Source organism: Diospyros lotus, chromosome 8 (assembly GCF_014633365.1).
Source record: "Diospyros lotus cultivar Yz01 chromosome 8, ASM1463336v1, whole genome shotgun sequence".
NCBI lineage: Eukaryota > Viridiplantae > Streptophyta > Magnoliopsida > Ericales > Ebenaceae > Diospyros > Diospyros lotus.
In genome coordinates, this window is record NC_068345.1 from 30,268,860 (window position 1) to 30,290,535 (window position 21,676).

The following is a 21,676-nucleotide window of genomic DNA, read 5'->3' on the forward strand; positions in this document are numbered from 1 at the left end:
TCAAGGATAATTTGGAAACTCCTTGAGTGAAGTTGGGTGCATACCTAAGGCAAACAATTTCTCACATCAAGGAATAAGAGGTGGAAGAGGTCGAGGTACTTCTGGTTCATGCATTGAGGGTCTAGACCTTGATGCAAGAAGTCATCCCTACTTAAGATGAAGACTTGGAGAATAATTACCTAGTCAACAAGATCTAAAAAGAGGCTAATATGGGTGTAATCCTAGCTTTGAGGCCTTTCAACACCTTCCCCAACAAAAGGGCTTTAATATAAGCCTAGTTTGGGGCCATGTTTGAGGATGAAGTTGTGGTGGGAGTTCCAACTGGGATAAACTAGGCTCAAGGTCACACTTGAGGGCGAGGCTATTATGGCATAAATAGTTGAGGCATTTGAAGGTGATGGGGTGCATTCTCAAGGTAAGGCCCTAATGATTATTTCAAGGTTGGTTTATTTCTCTTTCTTTCTTCTTTTTCCTCTATTTAACTCTTGACTACATCTTTTCCTTTATAATCTTTGTAGAATCTCATGATCTATCTCGAAGTAACACTTAACCAAAAGTGATTCTTGGAGAAGCATGTTACCGATTGTAAAGCTTAGATATGAGGGTTGGAAACCCTATTCGCTAAGCTTGCTTCAAAAGGTTCAGATGAGTCAGTGTTTGCCTTAAGAAACTAGTGATGAACCTAAAGTTGAAGTTACAAGATTTGTCAAAGTCATGAATCTTGCTTAAGGTTGCGAACCGAGGTTTGCAAGTGAAGACCTCAAGGGTATCTTCTCGTTACAGAGCTCAAGGAATCGCACCAGCAATTGTCCTAGCATGCTGAGCACATTTCCAAGAATGAGCGAAAGGTGAAGGAAAAGCTCAAGGTATTAACCTCCATTATAATACTCTTTGCAAAATCTATAAAAGGGGGAAGCCAATACTTTGAGCCTTAAAAGCAATATTGAGAGCAAAGGGACACGACGTTCCAAATTTATGGGTAACGAGATGAGGCCCTAGTTAAGGTAGAGAAGGTCACATCTCTAGTGGAGAAGCTCATAAAGGGTCAGTAACTTCATAAGTCAATTGAAGGAAACGGAGAAGAAAGTGGTTGATGCCTTGTAGTTGTCCACTTCAAGCGTTAATGAGGTTTCTTTAGCTTTTGCTGATCCAACGCTCATGTTACAAATCTAAAGCAGACAACTGAATAAGGCTTTCATTATCTTACTTGTGAGATTAAGAAGCATTTTCTGATGTAAATGTAGGATCAATTGTATTTAATTTATAATTTTTTTCCTATTTTTTGCCTTAATTTTGCTTTATAGTTGTAATTACCTTGTAATTCAAATCTCTAATAAATGGCTTACCCATTTATGTTTTAGTCTATTGCACTAGTCTTCACTTTTTTTTTTCTTTTGTGCATGTGTTGCATTTTGTCATGTGCTCCTTAGTCATTAATCAACGTTGTTTTGAGATTCTTTGAGGATTCAATAATCCTTGGGGAATCTAACTCCTTGGGTTAGGTGGGAATGATCCAACCACCCAAGGTGGTTCAAATGCCTTAACTATTGTTGATCTTGTTTGTCTTCTCTTCTTCGAATTAGAATATTTTCTTTCTATCATCTCTTTTTTTAGGGTGATCCCATGTAAACACCTTTGGAAGAGTGGTATGACCACGAAAAAATGGTTGTACAGCTTGCTAAAAAAGGGTTATCATGACCCTAAGTTGTGTGGTTCAACACTAGCTAGTCAGTTATGGACCCTTTTATCTTGGTGAGTAGAAAAAATGGTCTAGTTTATGACCCTCGACACAAGCAAGTACTAGTCATTTTACATGAGATATTACCATCTATTTGTAGCAATATATAGATAATTATTCGCTTAGGATTAAGTTTTCTTATTAAGTAACATTTAGGAGCAATTATTCTAGATGAACTCAAAAGGATTACTATTACCCTCACAAAACCACCTTTCTAAGATTTAGGAAAATGGATTTATCTCAAGTTTGTCAAGATTTGATTAGATCATTGAATTCTCGGTGAAGATTTTAGTCGAATTAGGAGTCTCAATCCTAAAAATGATCAGTTTGCTCGTAAATATGTGAAAGACTAGTCGTTTGGGTTGAACAAAGCCCATATGGAGTACCAATATTGAGCAAGGCCAAACAAGGCTTGACTAAGGGATTGAGGTCCAGCATGAGTTAGCTAATATATCGATTCCCAAGTATTTTCACTTCTCCTAAACTATCAATATCTAAAAGTTTTGACTCTAAAATATCTAGTTCAATTATTAGACTAATGTAGGAATCATATTACTCTCAAATTTTGGAGCTTTCAAATTTGCAAGACTCCTAATTTTGAGAATCTTGCTAATCTCCTCTTTTGCATGACAACTTTCATAGGAATCACCAAGTAGTGAGGAGATGTTGAAGGATTTGGAGGGTTTATGGCAAAGTTTTTGGTAGTGAGGACTGTTGAAAGAGAAATAAGAGTGTATTTGATTACACATTTTTACCATAAAAAATGTGTAATTATTACACATATTTTCTATGAAAACTGTTAGAACGGGAGATGCTATGGCACACACCAAGAGGGGGGGTGAATTGGTTATTTTAAAAACTTAAAACTTGATAGAACTTGAAAACTTTTTTGACCCAATTGAGGTTTTAGTGACTTAAAACATAAAACATATGAGATGATAAATGTAAAGCAAGAAGAATAAAAGACACAAAGGATTTATAGTGGTTCGGCTTAAACCAAGCCTAATCCACTACCTTAGCTCCCACTAAGGATTTTAAACCAATTCACTAAAACCTCCTACTTACACAAGTAGGCCCTCTAGCTACACAAGCTAGGAAATACAACCTCCCAATTTAATGGGCCCTCTAGCTACTGCTAGGAAAATACAACCTCCCAATTTAATGGGCCCTCTAGCTACACAAGCTAGGAAAATAGTCGACTATCAGGATCATTCTGTTGACTATGCTTCAAAATAGTCGACTATTTTTTATGTTCTGTCGACTATTTAAGCATCTGTCGACTATTTTAGCATCTGTCGACTATCGAGTAAAAATAGTCGACTATGCCTTTTGATCTGTCGACTATTTTTTATGTTCTGTCGACTATTTAAGCATCTGTCGACTATTTTAGCATCTGTCGACTATCGAGTAAAAATAGTCGACTATGCCTTTTGATCTGTCGACTATTTTTGTTCGATAGTCGACAGATGCTAAAATAGTCGACAGAGGCTTAAATAGTCGACAGAACATCAAAAATAGTCGACTATTTTGAAGCATAGTCAACAGAATGATCCTGATAGTCGACTATTCTATAGAAAATCTTGAATTTTTAATACATCCTTAATTGATTCTGTTAGAAACTCATTTTGATTATCTTTAAAGCAAGTTGAGATGATCAAAAGTTTAATTTGAAACAAATTAATCAAAAGTTAAAATTTGAAACAAATCAATCTTGACAAGCAAGTTGAGATTATCAAAAGTTATAATTTGAAACCAATCATTCTTTCATCCATACTCAAAATTTCATATCTTGCTTTAAGACTCATATACTAAAAATGCATTTTCTCATTCATATAGTCCATATAGTAGAAATTGATTTTCATATAGTCATTATCAAAACTATTTTATTACTAAGAGTGAAATATCAAAAACAATCAAACACTCTTAATTTTTCTATGGAAAATATCTGTATAGTATAAGTATTTAAAATTTATTTCTAAGGAATTTATTTTCTAAGGAGGTGGGGTGATTTTTGTTTTATAGGTAATATAATGATTGCCTAGAAAACAAAAATCACCTCACTCCCTTAAAAAATAAATTCCATGAAAAGAAATTTTAAGTGTTTGTACCATACACAAATTTTTCATAAAAAAGTTAAGAGTATTTGATTGCTTTTATAGAAAATATGTCTAATAATTACACATTTTTTTTGGTAAATATGTGCAATCAAACACACTCTAATTGAAAATAAAAACAAAAAAGGTGAAAAACTATGTTTTGTTGTTTTTTCAATTTTGAAAAGTTTTTCAAATTTTAATTTATATTTCAATGCAACAATGAGTAATCAAACATTGTTTTTCTATTTTTATTATCTAAATAGTAAAATAAAAAAATGAGCCCATATTGCCCTTTATTGGAGCTCATATATACTATGTGAATTCCATAAATTGTTATCAATTACAAATGCCTACTTTCAAGGGGTGGAGTTAAAGTTGAAGTATAAGCATGTCTAAATGAGAATCCCTTAATCCTCAGCTTTAACCATTTTATTAAAAAAAAAAATGATTTACCAACTAATAACAAGTGTGTAATTTTATCAACAATCATGTCAACAAAATCACAAAATTAATGATAAATCACATGGTCAATTATTTTAAGATAAAAAAGAGTTATTTCATATTCACTATATATCTTTTTTTCGTTAAAATACTCATTGTATATCTAAATTTGAAAAATATTATATATTATTATAAATATATTTTGTCGCCCATGATGCTATAACAACAATTATCTTAATGGTCTAAAGATAAATGATTTGAAGTTTTGTATGTTAGTTATTAATTACTTATATTAGCTCTTTTTATTTCATTCTGAACTAATTTTGAAATTAAAAATACTTAAAACACTAGAAAAAAAAGTTAATAAAATTATTGAACTCACAAACAAGGTTTCCAAACAAAGGATGAGAATTATATCATGTTATTTTGTGAATATGTTAAGAGTTAATTGATATTTAATAATATCATGATATGTTTATTATTTAAATTATTATTATAGGCGTGACCCATGACCGTGATATGCACAAGTTAAAAAATACATCGAACAATTAAAGTTTAATTTTTGTATGTAATATTTGTATAAAGATGGATTTGAATGTCATAATATAATTGATTTCATATTAAATGTGAGTTATCATGAGTTTAAATCTTGTTTACACAATAAATTTTATTTTATAAATAAAATATTAAAAATATTACTTTAACAGAATTTAGAAGAAATGTGTTTATTTGCTTAAATAATAAAATAAATTTAATACTAAATAAATTCAATCCACCAACATATATATATATATATTGGCTAAAGTACCCATCATGTAAATTTTGATTTAAAATTATATTTGTTGATTATTCAAATATCAAATTATTAAGTTTTTAAAAAATAATTCTAGAAAATTTGAACTTGAGCTTGAACCCGAACTTGAGCTAGAGCTTACCAGAAACATGTTGAGCCCTAGCTCGAGCTCGGGCTCGCAGTAGGCACTCGAGCTTGGCTCGTCAACCTTTTAACAAATCGAGCTTAAACCAAGTTTTAAGCCTTGAGGTTGAATTTGCTTGTCAAGCTCAGCCTAACCTCAACGAAGTTTAACTCGGCTCGATTTGATTATAATTCTACCACTCATGCAATATTTAAAAACAAAAAACATTTGCTACAATCTTTTTCTTTTCTTGTTTTTTTTGGGGGGGGGTGACTGGCAACCATTGTCACGCAGATACACATTTGAAGAATTTTGGCAAGATTCATTGCTGTCAATAGAAGTGATCTCCTTGTGTGAGAAAGCAACCTTGATCGTTGCAGTAACACGTGGGTAGAAAAGAAATCTCTCATTGTGGAAATCATTCAATAGCAAATCAACAAGTAATTTCTGAAGCGTGAATATCATAGAGTGGACCACCATGCCAAAGTGTGTATTCATAACTAGTCAATAGGAAATATTTATTTGGAGATATCATCCAAGTTAATACAAGGCAAGGAATTGCTATGTATAATAGAGAGAGCAAGAATTAGGACAGAACAAGCAACTAAAAGGCATTTTTGATAGCTGCAACCTACCCAGATTCAATTCCAACTACTTCAGTCAACTATTTCCACAATGAGTAGTAGTGTATGGCATTTTAGAACTTGTGATCTCAGCTTTCTTTATATATTTTCTATTTTCTTACCATGTTCCTGCTCAGGCGACGACCAATACTCCTCCTGCTCCTGCTCCTGCTCCTGCTCAGGCGGCAACCAGTATTTCTGTTCAGGTGGCATCTCGAACGTACCACGCAAACCTTCAATGCTGTAAAAATTGTGAAGAAACTATAGGGAATGTCATCATGAAATGTGCAGGTAAATCATCGGATAGTTTTCTTTCTTATACGTACTGATCATGTGCAGTGGATTTTATTTGGTTTTGCATGTTAGGAGTTTATTCTGTAAATGTTAGCCTGGCGAACAACAGAGTAGTTGTCACAGGCAATTTCAAGGAAGAAGAAGTTAAGGACAGCGTTTGGAAGAAGCTGAAAAAGAGATTAGTATTGCAGTAGAGGACAATGAATGGAAGGGCAGCTAGCAGGCAAGCTCCCATCCAATCCTGAAGACGGAAGATGAATAAAGAAGATGGAAACTTTTAGTACATGTTATCATGTACTGAATATTAATTAATTGATATGTAGTTTCATCAACATTTTCTTAAGAATTTATATGGTTCTTAAATGTCAAGTCACTATCAAAGAGGAATAATAATAATAAGAGAAAAGAAAAATAGCTACATGAAAGTGAAACGGCAGGAGGCCTTAAAAGCATGGGAAGCAAGCATGAATGAATATATTCATAAAAATTAAGAAATAATTATCATTTTCATGTGCATATATGAAGTAACCCTCGTGAATGGATGTATTTTCTAGGATGATAGTGGGCCTCCTTTGCCACAATTGGCTACAATGTTGCAAGCGTACTCCAATCAAAGTTTTGTCCATCAAAAATAGCAAAGGTTTCCAATCTGCCCACAGGCCACATCCATGGCCTACAGGAAAGAGACAGCTTTCAAGGGACGGAACTGCAAGGAAAACATCACAATTACATACAGAACTGCGGAACAACACCAGCTTATTTGTGTCTTCTTCTCCTGTTTCAGCCGAGGGTCTCTGTTGCAATTTTTTCTCAAACAACATTACTGAATACCCAGGAAAAGGGAAATAGGTCCCAGAATTTGTCAACAAAGAATAAGAGGGTACATTACCCTAGTGTCTAGCACTTGATACCTCCGGAGAAGGTGACTGACCCCTTGTACTGCCTTGAGCCTCACATAAGCGTTACAGCTTGCCACTGGAAACTCCTGATTTTTTGCATAAGAATGTAAAGAGGGCAATACAAGCAAAAGGAGAGAGAAAGCAGGAAAGCTTTGCAAGAATTCAATGAAAATGCAAAGATCCAAAAAGAAGGACCAGAGGTGTACACGTGAGTGCACAAGGGATGAATGTTGAGCCCGCAATTTTTTAAATTTATAAATATAAAAAAAAATGGTATATGAATATACAATTTGAGTGTGGAAGGGACAACCAGCCATGAATTTGGGCCAGCCCACTACCGAAGCTAGCCTGCACAAGTTGTTGATTATTGGACCCATGCACTAGCCCATTAAAGCAACAGCCCGTGGAGTATCAGAGGGCCCTAAATAGTCAGGGATATTGACCACTGGTTAGTTAATTTGTTATGGCAGTCAGCTTTATTTAGTTAGTTAGTTCAGTTGGTTTAACTAGTTGTGCAAGTGGTTATCAATCATGTAACTAACTAAAACAGAGCAAAAAGTAGATGTACATAAATAGCAGGCATGATATGGATGTATGAGACTGAATTAAATAGAGATTTAGCTTTGTTATTCCTTTACCCCTTGTGCTAAGCTGGTCTTCCTTGAGTTTGGTTTCGTTACATGTATAAGAGCAGAGATCGTAGGGATCTGTTTGATTTGAAGAATAACGTCCGCTATTCTTGTCGAGGTCGGTACTTCCTTGATCTCTAATCTCTCTGTTTTCTTGATCGAATTAGTAGTTTATGGCTTCAAGCAGAAACAGTATTGCAACTAGAGAAGAGAATTAGAACCCTAACCTTGTAATAGGGGAGATCTACTACAAATTCATGCCCCCGATCATCCAGGTATCTTCTCAGTTTCTGCTCCGTTGATTGGTCTCAATTATAGACAATGTTCTAACACGCGCTAGGCGCTAGTCGAGCGCCAGATTAGAGCCTAGCGCCTAGGCCGCCTAAGCAAGGCCTAGAAAAACTATTATTTTTTAAATTAAAATTCATATTATCCCAAATGTACATACAAATCAAAATTCATATTATCCCAAATACACATAAATTAAACAAAAATTATGAAACATTAACATAGATTATTAAGTTTAGGGTTTAGACTCTTGACTTTGTGAAACACAACTTATGGGCATTACAAACAATAGATCAAATAAAGACATAACAAAAATAATATAACCAACAACAAAATACAAAATAGACAAATCAACAATACAACAAAGTACAAGCAGCAGCAACAGCAAGGAGCTGCTATAACAACGCTTGGCGAAGGAAGGAGATCGAGAACCAGCAACTGCTACAACAACAAGAAGAACTTCAAACCCAGATGATGGTCATACGTATTGGAGGAAGAAGATCGAGAACGGCAGGGAGACGATTCGTGGTGGCTGCAGTAAGGAGAGAGCCAGCGACGAGTCAGGTGGCGCGTGACAAGAGAAGATACAGGCAACCCAGGTGGCATGCGACCGAGGCAGATAGGTGGTCGCAAGTAGCGCCAGCAGCTAGGTGTCGCCTAGGCAACCTAAGCGCCGATTTGGCCAAAGTAATCGGCCCGACGCCTAAGGGTGTTGATCAACAATCAATCGCGGCGGCCAAGGGTTGCCTAATGCCTAGGTGGAGCCTTTAGAACACTGATTATAGATCATGGAGTAAAGGAATACAAATTGCCCTAGGAGCTAAGAATAAGCTAGGGTTTATAGATGGAAGGATTCCGATTCCAGAAGAGAGTAGTGCAGATTTTAATCTTTGACAGCTAAAGTCTCTCAACTCACCACTTGTACATGCTACTTTACAAGTTTACTCTCAAAGAAATTGAACAAAAACAAAATATAACCTAAGCATAATAACCTTAGGTATGAAAAAAGGATAGAATCAATCAAACTCAAAATTTGTATTGAATGAAAGTCTTATATATACAGGTGTAAGACTACGAATTTTACTCCTAATTCTATGAGATATAGGATACAAATTACAATTTGAATAAGTTCTAGATAAGTTAGGATACAAACGACTTAATCTTCAAGCAAAACTTATCTTCTTTTTCAACTTATCTTCTTCAGATTTATTAAGCATTTTATTTGGCTGCTTTATCCTTCTTTTATTTAAATGACAACACTCCCTTATCCTTCTCCTTTACCCGAATCTCCAACACCCCCCACCCCTCAAGTTGGTGATAGATATCTCTCATTTCCAGCTTGCCAATAAGTGACTCAAATCCAGATATTGACATGGCCTTTGTAAATATATCAACCTCTTGACTTGCTGTAGGTAGATAGGTTAGTTTTATGTCTCCTTACTCGATCTCCCTTTAAATAAAATTCCTATCAATCTTAACATGTTTCATTCTATCATGCTAGATATGATTGTTCACAATACTTATAGCTGACTTGCTATCACTATAAAGTTTTGTTGGTGGGTTTAGAGGCATTCGTAGGTCTTCCATCAATCTTCTTAACCAAATCAGTTCACAAATGCCTTGGGCAATTACCCTAAACTCTGCTTCAGCACTACTCCTTGTCACGACTGACTGTTTCTTACTTCTCCATGTCACTAAATTCCCCCAAAGTTTAGTGCAAAACCCGGATGTTGATCTACTATCCATTATGGATCTTGCCCAATCAACATCAACAAATCATTCAACTCCTCTGTTATCCTTTTTCCAAGTGCCTCCTTTAGGTATCTCAAGATATGGTAGACTACGTTCACATGTTTTTGAGTAGGTGAGTGCATAAATTGATTCACAATGCTCATGGTATATGCAATATCTGAGCGACTAAGTGATAGGTAGATTAACCTCCCAACTAACATTTGATACCTTCCTTTATCAACAAGAGGATCCTTATCAGTTACTGCACACTTCCAATTTCTTTCAAGAGGTGTATAAGTGAGTTTACTCCCCAACATACCAGTATCTCTTAGGAGATCAAAAGTATACATCCTTTGAGAGATTAAAATGCCTTGTTTGTTCCTTGCTATTTCCATCCCAAGAAAGTACATCATTGTTCCCAAATCTTTAATCTCAAATTCCTCTCTTAATCTGTGTTTAAGTGCAGTAATCTCCTGAATATCATCTCTAGAGATAATAGTATCACCAACATACACAATCAAAATAACCCTCTTTCCATCTACTCCATGTTTAGCAAATAAAGTATGACTTGTTTCCCCTTACTTGTACCCAAATTTTATAAGAGTAGAACTAAACTTTTTAAACGCTGCTATTGGTAATTGTTCCAATAGAGCCCATCCTTTTCCTCAGCACTGTCAATCACCTTCCCTGAAGACCGGTCCTAAAAACACAATGAGAGGAGGAAAATATTATGTTGCAATCCACATCCTTGGTTAATTTGCTAACTGACAACAAATTACACTTTAAATTTGGCACATATAGAACAAATTTAAGTTGCAAACTAGACACATATACATCCCCTTTCCCCCCTAACTGAAGCCATAGTACCATCTACCATTAGAACTTTTCAACTCTTTTATCATTGAGTTGGAGTTGATTGAACGTGGTTGTAGACCCGGTTATATGATCGGATGCACCTGTGTCTACAACCCAGCACCTTCCCTTTAGTTTCTTAGACCACAAAGAGTATGTTAGATTACTTTTTTGGGCCATTGATGTTGTGGGGTTGGTAGTTGAGGTATCTAACTCTTTTACAATTTGGGAATTGCTCAGAAGACTTCGCAAAAAATCCACATGTTCAGTAGTTAGGTTTAGATTTATACCTTTATTCATGTTAGGGGCTATTGCTAAGACATAAGCTGGTTTTTCCTTCTCATTTTTATTCATTGGCTTCTAATTTGCTGGCTTCCCATGCAATTTCTAGCATGTATCTTTAGTGTGGTAGGGTCTATTATAGTGTTCACACCACTATTTTTCCTTAGGAGGATTTTCACATTTGGTTAAAATTAGTGTAGAACTTGCCACTGGTCCAACTGCTACCTGGAGCATCACTCTAGCATGTATCTTTAGTGTGGTAGGGCTTATTACAGTGTTCACACCACTGTTTTTCCTTAGGAGGATCTTCACGTTTGGTTGAAATTAGTGCAAAACTTGCCCTTGGTTCAACTGATGCCTAGAGCATCACTCACTTCCTGCTTTCCTCTCTTCTAACTTCAACAAACACTTTCCGAAGAGATAGAAGTGGTTTAGTACCAAGTAGCCGACCCATGCAGGTCATCTAGATCAACATTAAGGCCTTGGAGGAAGTAAAAAATCCTCTCATTTTCCGGCATCTTGTTGTACTTTAGGTTGTTTGTAGAATATGCCCAACTTGGATCATAGAAGAGATCCATCTCCTGTCGTAATTCCATCAATGCATTATAGTATTCAGTTACCCCAAGAGTACCTTGTTTAGTGGTCCTTATGGCTGATTTGATCTCAAAACAGTGGGTTGTGTTTTCTAGATTAAAATAAATCTCTTAGACAACATCCCATATTTCTTTAACATTCTTGTAGAATAGATAAGTGCGACCAATCTTTGGCTCCATTGAGTTTATAAGCCATGCCATGATGATCGAGTTTTCTGCCTCTTGTCTTTGATATCCAACCGTATCTTTTGGTGGAGAAGAAACAACCCCTGATAGATAGCCAAACTTACCCTTGCCTTTAATCACCAGCATAACATATTGAAACCATTCTCGAAAGTTTCTTTCATTCAATCTGTGTTGTGTGATCTGCAAACTGTGACTATTGGTTGATAGAGGAATAGCTGAAATTGTTGTAGAACTGCTGTCGATTGAGGGTTTGAAGTGAGGGAGGATTCTGCAGTTGCATGAACTACATCCTCAGGATTGGAAGAGGCCATAATATCTTGATTCTCGACTAATAGGAATTGAGCTTTGATACCATGAACAAAAACAAATATAACCTAAGCGTAATAGCCTTGGGTATGAAAAAAAGATAGAATCAATCAAACTCAAAGTTTGTATTAAATGAAAGTCCTATATATACAGGTGTAAGACTAGGGCTTTTACTCTTAATTCTATGAGATATAGCATACAAATTACAATTTGAAAAAGTTCTAGAAAAGTTAGGATACGAACGACTTAATCTTCAAGTAGAACTTTTCTTCTTCTTCAACTTATCTTCTTCGTATTTATTAGACCTTTTATTCGATTGCTTTATCCTTCTTTTATTCAAACAACAACATTCTCTTATCCTTCTCCTTTACCTAGATCTCTAACATAAATTAAACAATTACTTGTTCTTCCAATACTGTTGTTCCTACTACTTTACCGCACTTTCATAATGCTTTTACAACTACTTCCAGTTGTGATTTGTGGCATAACAGATTAGGGCATCTACCCATTCGAAATTTGAAATACATACCTGCATTGAAACATTTATTTGTTGATTCTTTTTCGTGTGCAATTTGTCCTTTGGCCAAGCAAACTAGATTGCCATTTCCTCCTCATAGCCTTAAAACCACTAATTCTTTTGAGCTTCTCCACATTGATTTCTGGGGCCCATATCCAACCACCTCCTTAACTAGTGCAAAAGTATTTTTTGACCATTATAGACAATTATTCAAAAGCCACTTGGAAATACATGGCTCAACACAAGAACCAAAGCCTTTTTATCCTTAAAACCTTCTTCAACTAGTCGAGAACCAATTCCAAACCACAATAAAGGCCATTCGAACTAACAATGGCTCAAAATTTCTTAACCACTCTGTTTCTACTTTGTTACAGTCCAAAGGTATTTTGCTCCAAAGAACTTGCACCTATACTTCCCAACAAAATGGAGTGGTGGAGCGTAAGCATGGATATTTAGATTTAGTTGAGGTGGCAAGAGCTTACTGCTCCAATCTCACTTGCCTAAAAGTTTTTGGCCTGAGTGCGTGTTAACTGCCACTTACCTCATAAACTGAATGCCACTGTCAATTCTAAATTGGGAAACTCCTTACTTTCGATTGTTTCACAAAGAACGTGACTGTACCCATTTGAAAACCTTTGGTTACCTTTGTTATGCCACAAATACTTTCCCTCACAAAAATAAGTTCTCTCAAAGAGCCATTAAATCTATCTTGATTGGTTATTCTCTTTATCAAAAGGGATATAAACTTTTTGATCTTACAGCCCATACTATCTTTGTTAGCAAAGATGTTACTTTCTTTGAATCCACTTTTCCCTTTCAAGGTAGTGTGCTTCCTTCATCTCAAGACCGTACACCCTTACCTCAAATTCCTATCAGCCTTCCTACGCCTGCACCTATTTCCTCCCCCACATTATCCTCATCTCCTTTGACTGACAAATCACCAAGCATCTCTTCTCCATCACCTAGCTTACAATCTCCTCTACCTGAACCCTGACTAAGTACCCGAGTTCACTACAAACTAGTTTGGCTAAATGACTTTGTCAGCTTGGTTCAAATTTCATCTGCCCATGCTTCCACTTCTACGTCACCAAGTAACATTCACCTTTGTAGCTCCAAATCCTTCATTTTTTCCCTTGATTATATCTCTTTCCTTAATAACATATCTTCTGTCCCTGAGCCATGTACTTTTAATCAAGCATCTCGTGATCTTAACTAGGTTACAACAATGGAACAAGAGCTTAATGCTCTAGAACTAAATGACACTTGGCAAATTGTTGATTTACCTAAGGGTAAGAAACCTATTGGATCCAAGTGGGTGTATCATGTGAAATATAAGCCTAATGGTGACATTAATAGATACAAAGCACATTTAATAGCCAAATGTTACAATCAAATAGAGGGACTGGATTATAAAGATAGGTTTTCCATTGTGGCCAAATTAGTAACAATTCATTTATTCATTGCAGTTGCTACTGCTAAAGCTTGGCTTATCTATGAAGTCGATATTAATAATACCTTTTTACATGGTCACCTCGATGAGAAGGTTTATATGACACCGCCTGATGGTTATCATGTTGCTCCAGGCAAGGTGTGCTTGCTAAAACAATCATGTTATGGATTGAAACTGGCTTCACGCCAATGAAACTTGGAATTCAATGGCTTTCTTCTTCAACTTGGTTTTGTTTATCCCCCATATGATCATTGTCTCTTTATTCACAATACGAATTCTCATTTTGTTGCTTTACTTGCCTATATTGATGATGTACTCATCACTAGGGATGATATTGACTTTATTCAGTCTACTAAAATTGCACTTGACAAGCAATTCACTATCAAGGACCTTGGTTTTCTTAAGTATTTCCTTGGTCTAGAGGTTGCTAGATCCTCATCCAAGACATTTCTATGCCAACATAAATTCATCATGGACCTAGTTCTTGAAATAGGTCTGCAAGATGCCAAAGCATCATCTTTTCCTATACCCAAGGGTTTATCCTTGGAACCAGATCAAGGTACACGTCTTTCTAATCCTGATCAATATTGGAGGATCATTGGTAAGATGCTTTATATTAATCTTACAAGGCCAAACATTAGTTATGCAGTGCAACACCTTAGTTGATTCATTACATCCCCTTGTCAACCACATCTTAATGCAGCTCTTCAGGTAGTTAAGTACTATAAGGGCATAACTTCTCACGGCCTTTTCTATCCTACTTCTGCCCCTTATCTCTTTCAGCTTATTGTGATGCAAATTGGGCTTCATGCACTTTCTCCCGCAGATCTTTAACAAGGTTTTGTGTCTTTCTTGGTGGTGCTCTAGTCCCATGGAAAACAAAAAAACAACATGCAATCTCTCAATCCTCCATTGAAGCTAAATATCGCAGCATGACATCAACTACTTGTGAGTTTATTTGGATCTCTAACATCCTCAAAAGCCTCAATGTTCAATTTCCTTTGTCGATTCCTCTTCATTGTGACAACAAGGCTACTTTTCACATTATTGTGAATCCAATTTTCCATGAGCGTATTAAACATCTCAATATTGACTGTCATCTTGTCCGCGATTATCTAAACAAGGATTCATTGCGCCAGTCTTTGTTCCTTCTTCCTTGTAGCTATTGAATATGTTCACTAAACCTCTTTTGGCTACTCATCATCAATCCATGTCTGCCAAGTTAGGACTATATACTCCCCAATCTCCAACTTGGGGGGGGGGGGGGGGGCGCTCTTGACCACTAGTTAGTTAATTTGTTATGGCAGTCAGCTTTATTAAGTTAGTTAGTTCAGTTGATTTAACTAGTTGTGCAAGTGGTTATCAACCGTGTAACTAACTAAAACAGAGCAAGAAGTAATAGTGTGGCAGGCATGATATGAATGTATGAGACTGTGAATTAAACAAAGATTTAGCTTCATTATTCCTTTGCCTCTCATGCCGAGCAAGAAGAAATAGTGTGGCAGGCATGATATGGATGTATGAGACTGTGAATTAAACAAAGATTTAGCTTCGTTATTCCTTTACCTCTCGTGCCGAGCAAGTCTTCCTTAAGTTTGATTTCATTACAAGGGAACCCTCATTTGCCTTTTCTTTCTAGACAATCTCTCATTCTCTCTGCCATGACAAAAACTCTAGCCCTAACCCTTGATTTCAATCTTTTCCCTTCTCTTCCTGTATGTATACCACCATTTTCACCGGGGGGGACACTAGCCCTAACCCTTGATTTCAATCTTTTCCCTCTTCTTTCCTTATGTATACCATTGCTTTAACAAGCAAAACCCATTGATCTAGCAAAAAAGGGGATTTAACTATTTCAACAACAAGTTTGGCCAAAATCCTATATTGTTTGTGATTATAAATCTTTATGTATGTGCGTGTGTATTTCCTCCCCTTATCCCATTAACCGTGTTCTTGGGTTTGTGCCATGTATCTAACCAGTTCCTTCTCTATTCATGTAGTTGGCCTTAGTCTGTGTGTGGATGTGAGTTCTTATTGGTTTCTTGGGTGTCGGTCTCTAGGGATGGTTAGTACCCCTGTTAGCCTTAACATGTGTGTGCGCTTGGCATTGTTCTTGATTTTTTGGGCATTGTTGTTTGGGTATTTGGCATTGTTACCCTTTTTTATGGTTTTCGTGTATGTCTGTATTGTTTCTAGTGTATTATTAATCAAATCCCCCCAGGGCGAGACCCCCAACCCTTTGGTGTCCCTTATGCCCATGGTAACATCATGTGGATAGGTCTTTGACCATCTTTGGCTAGAGGTCGAGTCACCATCGGTGGCCAATATCCAACATGCACTTTGATGGGCCCCCTTTTGTCCCATGTCTTTTGGCTCTTTAGGGGTGCTCATTGGAATTTCAAGGCATGCTCAACAATTTTCTTCAAAGTGCCTCGACCAAAGGGTTCTCCACATGGCTACAAGCAGCCTCGTAAATTACCCTTGTGAGACTCCTTTCTTTGAGCTTCTTCTTAAGAGTGATTACCTTGACTGGGAGAATGCAAAAAGTGCCTTGACCTAAGTTAGAGCCTATCAACCTCTTTAAAGCCATCCTCCTGAGCATATTGCCTCAACATATCCTCTTAGCATTGTCTCAATAATTCTTCCTCACATAGATCTCCTCGACAATTTGCCTCCTACAACATCTCTTCAACTATCATTCTGAGGTTATTCCTTCAACTTATCTTGCCAGCTTACCTCAAGACCTTAGGTTTTAGGTAGAGCTTCGAGGCCATCTCCCTGCACCTTAGGATCCCCAAGTACTTGCAAATTGGAGGTTGTATATAGGTTTTTATAAAAACCCTTGGCCTCTAGTGTTAATGTGGTGCTGACGCCTTGGTCAGGCATTTAGACAAAAAGACTATCCCTAGAAATAATGTGGGGATCCATCCTTGGTCGGGCTTGAGACATGGAAAGAAAAAAAGACATTTTTTCTTTTCTTTTCTTTTCTTTTTTTTTTTTTTGGGAGGGGTATTGTCTTGGAGACCATTTGTCTTGACCAAGGGTTGTTATGGTCATATAGAAAACAAACTAGCTATTACTCGGGGCAGACAGTCAAGTTCATTTCTGTTATTTCATGTTTGAGAGCCACGGAGAAAGTCCATTTTTCTCCACCATTGACACCTCAAGTGGGAGTAGCATACCAATCAAGCCATTCATAGATACACTAGATTAGCCCAGCCTTCTATGTCCTCCATCACTGCTGAGACCCAACCTTATACTGTTCCAAAAACCCTAGAACATACAGACACTCTCATTAGACAGTTCAACAATCTGCCTCCTCTTTGTAATGATTTTCGTAGTTCTCCATTTCCTTTAGCAAGAAAAGTGAACCAAGTTTTCTGAGCTATGGCTAAAAACTTGGAGCCTGTTTGAAAACGTTGCCGTTTTCAGAGTTTCCATTTCCTTTTGAAAAATTCAAAATGGAATAGAAAAGGCCAAAACAGTTTTTGATCTTATGTTTCCATTTAGAATTTTGGCAACAGATTTTGAAAATAAATGGAAATTATGTCAAGGGTTTTAAACCCTTCTTGCTTCCAACATTTCCTTTTCATAACAGCAACTTAGTCCCTCAATGTCTTTATCTATTCTCACAGACCTCCCCTTTCACTCCTGGCAATGTAGACAGCATCCAATGACTCAAACCGCTGATCGTCTGGTGATCCTCTGCGACAGCTCAGACGCAGTGTCTGGCAAACAACCAGATCGTCAAACAAAGCTTTAGCAATGAATCAATCAAATAAAAATTCACATCAATGTGACTCTACAAAGAGAAAATAGTCAGATTTGGATGTCAATGGGCATAACTTGTGTGAAGTTCATCACATAATGGAAAACTAATGCTGGTAAGATTGGCAAACCATTTGAAGCTCTATAATAGCACAATATACAAAATGAAGAGACTAAATAGATTTATAGAATCTAAACCAGAGGTCAATCAAACTGCCACCTTCTCATCATTTAAGGATCAGCCAGATTCAATTCAACAATAACAGCAAAAGTTAAAGCTGATTTCAGTTTATTGAGTGATACAATAAATCTCTGCACATAATTCTATGTAACAAAGACGAGGTTGGAAGTTACTAACTGGAATCTCCATTGACATTCATAGGTACATAATGTTACCAATTCAACGAAAAAAAAGTACCCTGGATCCATTGGCAAATCACATTCTTGCATAGAAAAAGTTAGTTACACGTCATCTATGTGACAGTCGATTTAAACAAAATAAAACCCCTAGAACAGATGCAATTCTACAAACGAGAGCAACTAGTTACCAGAGTACTACCTATAATTCATGAACTCTCAAGTTTCAGCAGCTTCATTCTCTTCTCTGCCTTCAAACAAAATGGGCATTTGCTTCTCATCTCTTTGAGCCCCCGATGCATCATAATATATACAGCCTCCCATTGTTCTTCGGGTCCTTTTGGGTATTTTCAGCAATTTCTGTCTCCAGGCACCAGGCGTCAAGCACTTGATGCATAGTTGGTAGCCATGTACAGAATTCTTAGTTAAGCTACCACATTCTTCCTAGGCCTACCCCTCTTTTTAGAAGCTGGAGTCGGATTTGCTTGTCGAACATCCTGAAAACCATCAGCCGGAGCCGCAGCTGCCACCGGTGCCGCTCTGGCTGTGGGCAACTCTTCTTGTTTTTTCTCACTGGCCGAATTCGAAACCGTAAACCCTAACGGAAAGAAACCCCAACAGCAGTAGTATGCCTCCTTCCCCGGAACCAATGGCGGTAAGGACGGAATCATCGCAGCGTGAAATGCCCTCTGGCAGTTCTGGCACCTCAGGCAACAATCCTCGTAAACCTTAGGGTATTCATACAAGTTATAGCAGTACGGGCAAGCGGTCCAGAAACTGGACATTCTCGCCTCGCCGCCGCCGCCGGCTGCTGCGGCGTTGGAGTTGGCAGTGCCCCTGTCACCGCTGCTATTCCCGGCCTCCCGCCAACCTCGCCTCACCGGCAATTTCTGCTGCTGTTGTTGATCAAAATCCAGATCCCTACGAAATTGATGATGGTGGAGACCTCTCTGACTCTGATTCTTCAAAGCAACCAAATCAACCTTGGAATACAAGTTCAATTGGCCGTCGAAGTGCAATTTCTTCCTGGTATCAGACAACACCGCCCAGGCATCGGCCACAAGGCGGAAGGCAGAGTCGGCTAGGGCGAACTTGTTCTTGTCCGGGTGGAGGAGCAAGGCGAGGCGCCGGTACTGCTTCTTAATGAGGTCGAGGTCGGGGTCGTCGGAGGAGAGGGAGCGGCGGTCAATCTGGAGGATGGCGTACCAGTCAAGGTGGTTGTTGACACGGCGCTCCGAGGCGAGGAGGACGTCGACGACGGCGAGGATCTGATCGGAACCCTCGAGCAAGGGCTCCGTTTCCTGGGCCAGTATCGCGAACTCTCTGGATCCGTTGAGGTCTTTGCCTTGCAGCAGCTTCTCTGCGATCCCCAGTAACCGCTCCGCTTCCGCTCTGTTGGCGTTCTCCCCCATCTGTATTTCCTTTTCCTCCTCGTCGGATTTGTCCTCAAAATTGAAATGAATTCAACTGCGAAGGATAAAAGAGCCAGATGGATTCAATTCACCTGGGTTTTTACCTTTTTATACTCCTTCCTCTCTCACCACATAATATAATATAAAAGTGATATATAGACGCCTCAAGGACATAGCCAAATGATAAAGGGGTAGGTTAAAAAGTTTGTCTGAAGATTTTTAGTATAGATTTGATTCTTAGGAGAAATAGAATGTTTCCTTTTAAGGGAGGATCTTAGGAGTGATATTAGTAGTACTTAGGCCTACCATTTTAATTACTTGGGCACATTCCTCAATTTACTTCCTCAGTATAGTTCTAGGGGTGGAGTGGTTGAGGACGTTAGTAATGGAACGTAATCCAAAAAAAAAAAAAAATGTGATCTAAGACGTTTTGGAGATCTGGTTTCACGTCTTCCAAATGTTGATGAATACAAATAAATGTTTTCCAGTGATTTTTACAAATTTTGAAACATTTTGGATCGTTTTATAATATTAATTAAAATATTAAAAATATGTTTGACCCATTTGGGCCCACAGCCCAATCACAAAACTCAAGTATATTCTTTTCTCTAATCTATTGATAATTTATTATTTTATTTTTTTAATTAACTTGAATATCAAAGTATTTGTAGGTGTCAACCACTCCCAAAGTCTATCTCTTAACCGAGGTTGCCTCCAATTGTCTTTTTTTGTGGGCCAAAAAGAACATTTGACCTATACTTTAAGGTCCAATAAAAGTTATCTATCTCATAATTTCACCAGAATCTTTCCAACCAATTACACCATCTTCTCATGGTGTTTATCAGAAGCGTCCCTAACTAATAAGCTAATACCCCTCCCCATATTTTGCTTTGTTATGTGGAAGGATTCAGATAATATTAGCTCCCACCTTAGGCCCCCATCAGACCAAAATATTTCCTAGTCCAAATTCTATATTTGGATCCAATTTATATTTTTTTGTGCATTAATTATCACACATTCATTTATCCAACAAATGTTGTGTTTTTGGCACAGCGAAATACAATTTCTGTTAGTTATTCCTTGCCAAAGAAAGAGTCTTGATGGCATTTATTTATAATCTTCTCTCCGGTAGAGCTTCTGGAAACGACATGGAAACACCTGGCCCAGGCAGGCCGGACTCCGCCCCCTATTTTGACGAAGGAAATGTTTTGCACGAAACTGGAGCAAGGAGACCGTGCTGCTGCCCTCTCCTTTTTCTCAGGCCATCATTATGGCGAGTTGTAGGAATTCTCCCACAACGAATGGCTGAATTTTTTGAAAGAAAATACCCATCGCTTCCAGAAAGAGACCGTTGTGAGGTTAGTACACGAGGGGCAGCATCCTCGTGTCTAGAGGTGACTCCCAGCATCTATTATTTCAAAATCTGGTGACAGCCAGTAAGGAATTTCTGAGGACCAATAAGATAGAATCTAAAATTGAACATACAAACTCTCCGTAGACTTTATTGAAACAGCTATAAAATTTTTGGTTAATGCGTGCTACATTTTTATCACGATTAAATGATTCCATGGAAATGATAATATTGTGCTGCTATTATTTGTATGCTTGTATGATGTTGCCGTATAGGGGTGTTAAAATATATCTGAAAATCGGTGAATCAGATCAGACCAAACCAAACCCGAATCGTGTTTTTTGGATTAGTTCTATAGTTCAAGGGTTGGGTTCTGGTTCTAAAAAATTAAAAACCGATATATTTGATTTGGTTACTAATTTTTTTTTTTTCAAACTGTAGTTTGAACCGAACCGGAACCGATATTATACTTATATATATGTTATAATTTTTTGGGTATATATATATACATATATGTATAAATAGTATCACTTTCTAGGAAACTAGTAAGATTCATGAACTCTTTTATTTTTAGATTTTTATGCGATATTGTTATACTAAATAGTCAATGTAATCTCATTTAATAAGGTAGTATATAAATTATTTTGTTTTACTTTTACTTCAAGACTTGAAACATTAATGAAATTATGGATTTATTTTAATTAACAAATTTATTTGTAATTTCATATTTTGCGAAAATATTTAGAAGCTAAATATTAATTGGATAGAACCGAAACCGATCCAGTGTCATGAATTGGTTATGGTTTGATTTTATATATGTAATGGTTCAGTTACGATTCTTACTTTTTCGGAATTGTTAAAAATGATTTGGTTACTTGATTCTTATAGAACCGGACCAATTCGAACTATTGACACCCCTACTGCTGTAAATCACGTGGAAATGATA

At 37.1% G+C, this 21,676-nt stretch overlaps 1 protein-coding gene across 2 annotated transcripts; it reads right to left on the minus strand.

The window, feature by feature from the left end:
• Positions 1-6,667: 6,667 nt before the first annotated feature.
• LOC127808786 (uncharacterized) lies at positions 6,668-19,462 on the minus strand. 2 transcript variants are annotated; one of them, XM_052347407.1, is made up of 2 exons: positions 18,170-19,462; positions 6,668-7,094 (listed from the first exon to the last, which is right to left on the minus strand). In XM_052347407.1, the coding sequence occupies exon 1, from the start codon at positions 19,377-19,379 to the stop codon at positions 18,393-18,395; it is 987 nt and encodes a 328-aa protein (XP_052203367.1). In that variant the 5' UTR covers positions 19,380-19,462; the 3' UTR covers positions 6,668-7,094; positions 18,170-18,392. The 2 variants fall into 2 exon arrangements, with proteins under 2 accessions (XP_052203367.1, XP_052203366.1); XM_052347406.1 differs by lacking the exon at positions 6,668-7,094 and adding an exon at positions 17,317-17,570.
• Positions 19,463-21,676: the final 2,214 nt, after the last annotated feature.